We start from the raw sequence: 9,803 nt of genomic DNA, 5'->3' as shown, positions 1-9,803 counted from the left end.
AAAAAAAAAAAAAAAATCTTTTAATCAAAGGATTTGGACAGGGAATTATAAGCATAAAACTGAACTACGTAGTAATTTGAATAACTTCTAATTTAAATAGTACTGCTTTTGAATTTTGAAATAATTTTAACATTTTAGTTGATCATTAACAAACAAAAAAATCTTACCAGATTCTTCTGTTTCAAAAGAACTTTTAATTGTTAGATTAGTTTCTTCAGTTAAGACTATATTAGGATTAGTTTCCATATGTTGACTACAAACACTTTGTGATATATTTTTATTATTCTTTGTTTTACCTGTTAAAAAGAGAATAGAGAAATAATTAAGTGACCATACTACAAAAAGCACGAATACTGCCATTCTTAAATAAATTATTCAAAGTTTTATTTCAGTCATACTTTTTTCTATTTTGAGACAGGGTCTCAGGTAGCTCAGGCTGACCTTGAACTTATTATTTAGCCAAAGCTGACTCTGAACTCCTGATTTTCCTATCCCTACCTCTGAATCCCTAAAGATTATTATAGCCATACCCTTAAGATTGTTAACATGCTGCTTTATACGCCACTTACAAATATGAATTCAAAGCTTTTCTCACCAAATTTTCATTATTTTTTTTTTCTATGCTGCCTTAGGCTGCTTTTGAAGTCTTTGGTTCAAGCAATCCTCTTGCCTCTCAGCCTTTTGAATACGGAGACAATGGGCACATGTCATGACACCTGACTACAACTGCTTGGTTTGTTTGTTTTGAGACAAATTTTCCCTATGTAACAGTCCTGGCTGTCCTAGAACTCACTCTGTAGACCAGGCTGGCCTCACACTCAGAGATCTACCTGCCTTGCCTTTGGAGTGCTGGGATTAAAGGCATACACCACCACTGTCCAGCTCAACTAGTGGCTCTTTTTTTGTATTTTAAAGATTTTTGTTTGTTTGTTTAACATGAGTGCTCTATCTGTATATATGACTTTATGCCAGAAGAGGGCATCAGATCCCACTAAAGATGGCTGTGAACCACCATGTGGTTGCTGGGAGTTTAATTTAGGACCTCTAGAAAAGCAGATCACGAGCCATCTCTCCATCCCAAACAGTGGCTCTAAATGTTAAACACTTATTTATTTATTTATTTATTTATTTATTTATTTATTTGGTTTTTTGAGACAGGGTTTCTCTGTAGCTTTAGAGCCTGTCCTGGAACTAGCTCTTGTAGACCAGGCTGGCCTCGAACTCACAGAGATCCGCCTGCCTCTGCCTCCCGAGTGCTGGGATTAAAGGCGTGCGCCACCACCGCCCGGCTTTGATAAACATTTATTAAGAGCTTCTGGAAGGTTCAAGAATCTGCACAGGTAACAAGTTCATAGAGAATGCTGATACGATGGCTGTTCTGACTTTAATGCTGAATACTTCACATTCTTTTAGGATCTCTCAATTATATTTACCTCTATTAGAATAGAGTCAGCATACCTCATGTTGACTGGTAAAAATACAAAACCAAATAAAACCAAAAACCCAATTCTCTGTTTTTATAATTGAACTTTCCTAAGTAAACATAAAGGTATACTCTTGCATCTCCATACATTACTTGCTGTAAAGAAACAGGAAGTTTTCAAAAGCCCTAGGTGATGTTACTTTATTCTGTGCTAGGTTATTCAAGATAGTGGAGAAAATTTTGTCTACTTGGTATAGTAAATGGTGTATTTACCATAGTCAAAGAGATCAAAGAGAGCCTGAAATGCTGGGTCTGATTCTGTTTGTTCCAATATATCTTGTATTGCTTCTTCAGACATGTGGATTTCACTCTGCAAAGTAAAAATAAAGTCATGAACAAGTAGAATTAATATAGCTTTAATACCAGAGATTATTACTCATGTTATTGTTATCTTTATATATGAGAATTTCCCTACAAGAAAATCCTTTTGATTTGAACAACAGGCCTATTTAAAAGAAAATAAGACTTCTGGGCTCGTGGATTAGAAACTGTAGTCGATGAGAAGAGTGAGGACCAGAAGGATCAGACTCTATCTTGAAAAGAATGGGTGGAAGGACAACAGGGTAACAGGATAGCTGTAAGGTGTGAATGGACAGATGGTGATACAGTATACAGGAATTAGGAAGCACATGCTCCAGTGGTGACTGGGAAAGGGAAAAGCACAGCCTCACTCAAAGAGAAAGCCATGTGGTAGGGTGAAAGAGAGATTGGCAGTCTTATATACCCACAAGACAAAACCCCAGTTCTCAACATCCTCAAATGCTATTGGGAGTGTTGCTGAGATAGTGAATCCTCACTGTTGCAGAATAGCAGTGGAGAAGGGGCCCATTTTGTTGCCTGCCCTGTCTTGGAGGGCTGTAAGTGGACACAATCTTGAGAGGGATTCTAATAAGATGAGACAACCTGAGATCTGAAAACAAGGGATGTTCAGAAGTCAGGGAACCTAGAATCAACTTCCCACATACCCAGGGTCAAACAGCTCAGGGAAGGAGATGTAGTGATAAAGAAGACAGATATGGAAATGAGGGAAAGAAAGAGTTCGGTCTGAGCATCGAAAAATATAACTGGCAATAGTCCCCTTCTCTGTGGCTAGGCAAGCCCATCATCACCTGATAGCTCAGAGACTGTTGCCTGAAGACAGTGGGTTGTCTAGAAACAACCATTCTGCTATGCAGTTCACTGGGTAAGAACTAAGAAGCCTGAAGCTTCAGCAAATTACTTCACGTCCATGGTCACATTGGCAGAATATTTAATGTCTATTGTTTTCAAAGTATGATCTTAGTGCGGTTTGCTTCCCTGACTCCAAAGACTCCACCGTAGGGTATATGAACTGATGAAGTGGGAAAATTTAGCCTACAGACTGAGGGAAGCTACTGAAGTAAAGACAGCTCTATTAGTTTAAGACATTTATCCAGTATGGATTAGGACTAGCCTAAATCATAGGAAACAGAAGTCTCCGAAGAGACTCCCACTCTGTACTTCTATCCCACAGATTAAATTGTATACTACCCTTAAAGAAGTTGCTACAATAATTCACCTCCACATCCTTCTGCTTCCTTTTTAAATAATACTTTCAGTAGTATTTTGACTATCTTGTCCTGGAACTCAATGTTTAAACCAGCCTGACCTTGAACACAGAGATCCTCCTACCTCTGCTTCCTGGGTGCTGGGAATAAAGGCATGTGCCACCAGGGCTGGCTTGATTTTTTTTTTTAAATCACAGTTCTTTCTTCTCCTTTTTAATAACTTTCTTTCCCATTCTTTTATTTAACCTTTCCTTCTCTCCTTTGCTCTAGTCTTCATTCCACTAGCTTATTATTGTCACATTTGTCTTTACTAATTTTTAACTTTGTAACACACCACATTAGTTTTGTCCATTTCTGTTCTATGGTCTTTATGATGTATGAGCTGGCTTTAGTTGAGGTGGATTTTTTTTTTGGTATTGTGTTTGATTTGGTGTTGTTGCTGTCATAGTATGGTTGCTCCCTTTGAGAGGTACTAGAGATGGAAGCCTTAAAAGTATGAACAGACACATAAAACCAACAAAGATGCTACCAGCAAGAGATAACCAACTTCTCAATTACTGAATATACAAAGATGCTACAAACTAGATGAATTATATGACACAAATTAAGCTAATCAGTGATTTTATAGAGAAAATAAATGAGATCTTCAACTCAGAAAGAAGCAGCTACGAAATTATGAATATTACCAACATACCACAAACAGTTCAGCAAGAGGGGAAAATCCCTCAGGTGTTGGAAGTGAAAGTTCATTAAACAACAGTGAGAATTCTACATCACCAACACAAGACTCAAACATGACAAAAATATTAGGGAAGAAAACTGGAATTAGGATTGAGAAATGCTACATTTAGGATCAGTTTGTTAGAAAGTACATGATGAATGAAAGTCATATTTAATATACTATTTCAGTAATCTTTAAATTACTTCTCAGTTCCTAGCAATGTATAGAAAAGACAAGACAGAGTGCTGCTGTTCATCAAATACAAAGATACCAATGTAGTGAATTTGCAAGTACTAAATACTAAAAAATCCATGAATAATTTTTTACAGGTATAATAAAGCTACACTGGTATCGATAAAGCAGATTAGCTATTAGAAGCATTAGAAAAAATTCTTACCATTTTTACTATTTAAATAAGTGAGTCTTTGAAATGTGTTCACTGCTCAAATATATTCAGAAACAGATTACATATGCAATAAAAATTTTATTTTAATTATTATAAGTTAGATTTTATACATATAATATTTGGCAATGATTTTAAAATAAAACCAAGATAACATTTAGTTCTAACTGTACAATCCTCCAAAACTCTCTCACCCACTCATATTCCTATACACATACACACATACACACACGCACACACACCTACACATACCGGAAGCACTAAGAGTTCATCAATTGAAGCTTCTGGCTCAGTAGGGTTGTTGTCCGTTTGCTTAGGTACTTGAGCAATACTATTATCACTGCAACACAGAAAGGAAAAGGATTAGTGCAGTTGGGTGATTGAGCAAAAATAACCAGAGCTTTGAATCATATAGCTCACCTAGTTAAAAACTTATTTATGTTTTCTGCTAGCTTTTCTTGAAGAGATTTGTTGCTTAATATCTTCTCTCTTGCATTTTCAATAACCATTTGCTGAAAAAGAAAATCAAGACTAGTAAAAGGCTAGGAAAAAATATTATATCATTGAAAACCAAATCAAACCAAAGCCAATGCTTTTTCATCCCAGCAACTTGGGAGACTGAGGTAGGATTAAAATTAGAGTCGGGAGTTTGAGTTCAATCTGAACAGCATAACAAGACCTTATCTCTAAATAAATAATGAAAAGGCAAAAATGTCACAAAAAACAGCAGTAGACAGTTATGATAAATGCAAGTAGAAATCCAAGTTCTGATGCCTCCCTCTACATTTCGTCCTGAACAATGTTTTGCAATTCAGAAGTGTAGTCACAGATCTTTCCCCACCTTGGCCTTTAGTACATCTAAAACACAGTTCTACACATTATTTTGTCACACAATGCCTTTCATTATCTGATCCTGGTAAAATGCTCAATTAAATCAAAGAATCCGGTAATCACAAAGAATTTTTACTTGGTGCATTTGGCATGTGTGTGTTCTCTAAGTATAACTTTACAGTTACAATTCTCTATTCAATATGCAATTCTGTTCTCAGATTCATACCAAAGTTCATAAGCACACATAACTATTTAGATATACATCAGTGTTTTTAAATTTCAGACTATTTCAAGCTGCAAACTTTGGGAAGGTCACTTACTTTTTCCACTGCAAATGCATTTGGATCTTGTAAATTCCTTATTGAAGAATGAGGTCCAGACGATGTGAAACTCTTCCTTTGTGATTCACTGAAATACATTTTAAGAGCTTATCTTTTACTATTATATTTAACAGACCACATATATACATCTTGAGTTCATATTTTTTTCTTCCCATAAAAACAAAGTTAGAAGAACAGAGAAAGCATTACCAGACATAGATTCAAATGTAGTGGACTCGAGCTCTAATAAACAACGACAAACTACAAAGATGAAAACAAACAAACAAACAAACAAACAAAAACAAAACTTAAACAAAATTAGCTATGTGGTCTCAAGTCTATGAACTCTTGTTACTTTTATCCTCCTCTTCCTTTGGTACTGCTGGAGATTTAACCTAGGGCTCACACATGCTAATCACATGTTCTACCACTGAGCTACAAACCCAGCTCCATTACCTACCTTATGATAGAATGAGATCAGCTGTATTAGGTTTATAGAAAAAGTTAATTATTCATGAACTTTTATAATAAAATGGTCAGTTTCTGAAAATATTTTACTATTTTATGCAGTTAAATCAGAAGGCTTGTAATAAAGGAGACTTTTAATTAAAGGAAGCTTGTAATAGTCAAGTCTTAAATTAGAGAGTGCTCACAGTGAAAACTCTTAATTAAAACCAAAAACCAAAACTAAAATAAAATAAAAAAAAAAAATCAAAAAACCAAAAACCCCAAACCTACTGGTTGACAGATGATCAAATAGATAAAAATCACTTATAGGGGCTGGAGAAATGGATCAGTGGTTAGAAACACACTAGCTATTAAAAAATATCCACATGGTTGCTCACAACTGTCTGTAATTCCAGTTCCAGGGGATCTGAAACCTTCATAGACATACATGCAGGCAAAATACTAGAGCACATAAATTAAAAATAAATAAAGTCATTAAAAAAATTAGAGCTCTGATCTCTTGCCCTGGCCAGCGGCAGTACACACCTTTAATCCCACCACTTGAGTTTCAGAATTAGGTGGATTTCTGTGAGTTCAAAGCCAGCCTGGTCTACAGAGTGAGTTCTAGAACAGCCAGTGCTACACAGAGAAACCCTGTCTAAAACCAAAACAAAACTCCAAGGGAAAAAAAAAGCAATCACACAAACAAAAACACCACTCTGATCTCTCATATTTTGTTTTTAAGAAATACAAGCTGAAGTCGAACAAGAAAATTTTTTTCTGGAAAAGACACCTTAAAACATGCTGGTATGATTCAACTTCATGTGTTCTTGTGGACCATAAAACTAACACTACTTACATTCATTTAAGAGAACACTATAAATGAGAAAGATCATCTGAAAGACACACATTACTCTGCACATCACTACAGAAAGTGAGTGAACAGTAAGATACACCGTTGATTAAAACACAACTCGAATTCAGTGAAGTCAGAATACTGGAAAAGCCATTTATGGAATGAATAATAGTCCCAAGAACTTAATCTAGTCTTTTTACTTTACTCACAATGTAAATATTCACTAAACTCTATTTTGTCCATCTTAAATGGCTTGGGGCAACATGTCAAGCAAGTATAAGAAGTAATTACCTTTTACGCCTACCAGGAGACATTAAACTGGTATTAGTTTTCCTTTCCTGAGGACCAGGTATGATATTTAAAGACTCTGCAGCTGTATTTTAAGAAAACACAATAAGTCAAAGAAACACACATAAACTTGTAATGACATCAGAAACATTAGAGACTAATTATTATTCTATACTAAAGTCCAGTAAACATTCACTGAGTAACACTATGAGCAAGGCATGGTACAAGATAATAAGAGCTATGCAATACAGTACCTATACCTTTAAGGTTTTACACTTAATACAAAAGAAATATAAAAAAGAAAATAAGTATAAAAGAAGTATCAGCTGAATGCTCCTAGTGTAGAACAGGATTTGAAGAAAGACAAATGAACAGTCTTTTTGGTTTTTTTTTTTTTTGGACAGGGTTTCCGTGTGTTGCCCGACTGATCTGCTTGTCTCTGACTCTCCAGTGTAATCTTAAAGGGCAGTAATAAAACTCCTCCTTAGAACAGAGACATGAGTTCTGAATTCAAATCTCAAAGCACATATTAACTAGCTTCCCACTTCTTACTATTCTGTATAAGTATGTATATAACAAGAATTATATTAGAACTTCATTTCTAACTTTATATCTAGCTTCAATACTCAGTTGGAAATATACAAAACAGTCAACACATAAAGACGGTCATATATTGGGAAGACGTTCCAGGAGGACAGACTGGTAAAATATAATGTATATTGTTTAAAAACACAATCAGGTCTTTCTTATTATTACCCCAAATTAAGAATTAGATGAATTCAAGGATGGACTTCAGTTTGATTAGAATAGGGAAGAACTGTAGCCAAGATGACTCCCAGATTTTAAGTCAAGATTTTTTTATTTGAAGGCACATAGCAGAGGATAATCTTGACTTTCTGATCACCCTTAGTGCTGAGATTACAGGTGAGCCAATTTTTATGCTGTTTCATAGTTACATTCTTGCTGCTGAACTACTTGAAGTCTGCTCCTTTTATAAGTTCTCTCATCTCTCTCTTGGGTCATGATTATGTATTATAAATGGAAGACATTGTACAGAACTTAAAGAATAAAACTTAAACTTACTAGTTACAGTATTTTGTGACTGTGACTGGTTGACTACTACAATATTTGATCTCATTGGAGTTGAAATTTGACCAGTTGGTTTAACAGCTTGTGTGGCTACCAAAGAAGAAGTGGTAAATTGTCCTGAACCATAAGGTAAAACGAGTAACTCTGAATTGACGGGAGCTGCCTGAGATGCAAGCCACCTCTGTCGCTTGATTTCTGCAATTCCGTTTCTTGTTCGGGCTGAAACACATGGGCATTACAAAATTAACTCATTATCAAGAGGCATTTCAGAATCTGACCAAGATTCTATATATTGTATGGCCTATACACTATATAGACTAAAAGACAGCCTTGAAAACATAATATAGCTTTATGCAACAACTTCATGTAAAACAAACTAAAATAAATACATTGTACTTCACAAATCCCAAACTACACCTGTTCTTCAATAATTCATATTGATGTTTCCCCAAATTTAAGATATTAAAAATTATGGATTAAGAATGCTAGTACTTAACAGTCAGCTAGTAAAACTAGAATATATTTTATATGAATATACACACACGAAAATGTATATTTACGTATGTGCATACATATATGGTTTTAATTGTTTTAAATTGCTAGGGATCAACCTCAGGACCTTGTGTATGCACTACCAGTTACCTATACCTCAAGTCCCCTCAACTATGATACATGAAAATGTCTAATGATTGTACTTAAAAAAAAGCAATTAAAAAAGTATAGATCTAGCACAAATGTGCTGTTAGTTAAAACGATCATGAGAAAGAGTGTGATTGCTTAAAGTTAAATACCAACCTCTCTGATGAGCGGCAAACCCTGGAGAACTTTGCATGTTCCTAACAAATAAAACAAAGTAGTTATTCTTTAAGTATTGTGTTTTAGATGATATATATCCTGGCTTAGTTATGGCTAGAGATAATGTAAATTACGAGTTAAAGGGTGATTGCCCTAAGATAAAGAGTCTACATGTGATTTGTTTTAGAAGAAAACCAGAAACATATAAACACCCATACAACATAATTTTGGTGATTAAACTTCTATTCAAATTGATAATTATGCACTGGAATGCTATGATATCAAGGTATAGTTTGATCTGACTTTAGGAACTTGATATATTTAAGCAAGCCACATATAAATAGTCATTCTCAATTCAATTTTGTGCCATGAGACTTTCCTATAAAGAAATCCTGATTCATATACATCAATACTTTATAATCTCAGTTCAAGACCTCTTGCTGTCACATTTATGACTATGAAATTATATTGATCCTCCATATACGTAGAAAAGTAAACATAAAAGTTCATAGTAGACAGTAATTATTTTTATATTTTTTAGCTGTATTCATTTTATGTATGAGTGCTGTATCTGCATGTACACTTGCATGCCAGAAGAGGGCATCATATCCCATTACGTTATGGTTGTGAACCACCACCATGTGGAACTGAACTCAAGACCTCTGGAAGAGCAATCAGTGCTCGTAATTGCTGAGTCATCTCACCAGGCACCGAAAGTAATTCTTATACTGTGAATTTTAATTACTCACTAACATTGGGTAAACACTCATAAGGACCGTGTTCTTATCCCATGAAATTTGTCAATTTTTATCAACAAGACCCACAAAACTTAAACTGAATAAAGATTTTTAATACATAAAACCTTGGAGAAAACCTGAACCTGTGTAAAAGAAATCTTATGTAATAGCTTACCAAAACAACTGCTCCTCTCCCCACCAAAAAACCCTCAAAACTAGCCAGGCGATGGTGGCGCACGCCTTTAATCCCAGCACTCAGGAGGCAGAGGCAGGCGGATCTCTGTGAGTTCGAGACCAGCCTGGTCTA

At 35.1% G+C, this 9,803-nt stretch overlaps 1 protein-coding gene across 2 annotated transcripts in view; it reads right to left on the bottom strand.

Annotated features, from left to right (window-relative positions):
* Positions 1-9,803, bottom strand: part of LOC101980770 (protein NPAT) — a 34,468-nt gene that overhangs the window by 15,218 nt on the left and 9,447 nt on the right. For both annotated transcript variants that reach the window (XM_013346297.2, XM_005347356.2), the window contains exons 5-12: positions 8,760-8,800; positions 7,959-8,183; positions 6,879-6,960; positions 5,285-5,372; positions 4,554-4,645; positions 4,386-4,473; positions 1,697-1,793; positions 168-296 (exon numbers count right to left, since the gene is read on the bottom strand). In XM_013346297.2, the coding sequence (XP_013201751.1) occupies positions 168-296; positions 1,697-1,793; positions 4,386-4,473; positions 4,554-4,645; positions 5,285-5,372; positions 6,879-6,960; positions 7,959-8,183; positions 8,760-8,800 (842 nt within the window). The remainder of the gene's footprint in view (positions 1-167; positions 297-1,696; positions 1,794-4,385; positions 4,474-4,553; positions 4,646-5,284; positions 5,373-6,878; positions 6,961-7,958; positions 8,184-8,759; positions 8,801-9,803) is intronic.

This window comes from Microtus ochrogaster, chromosome 5, assembly GCF_000317375.1.
Source record: "Microtus ochrogaster isolate Prairie Vole_2 chromosome 5, MicOch1.0, whole genome shotgun sequence".
Classification (NCBI taxonomy): domain Eukaryota; kingdom Metazoa; phylum Chordata; class Mammalia; order Rodentia; family Cricetidae; genus Microtus; species Microtus ochrogaster.
Note: the sequence above shows the minus strand (reverse complement) of the source record. Positions and strands in the feature narration are given on the sequence as shown.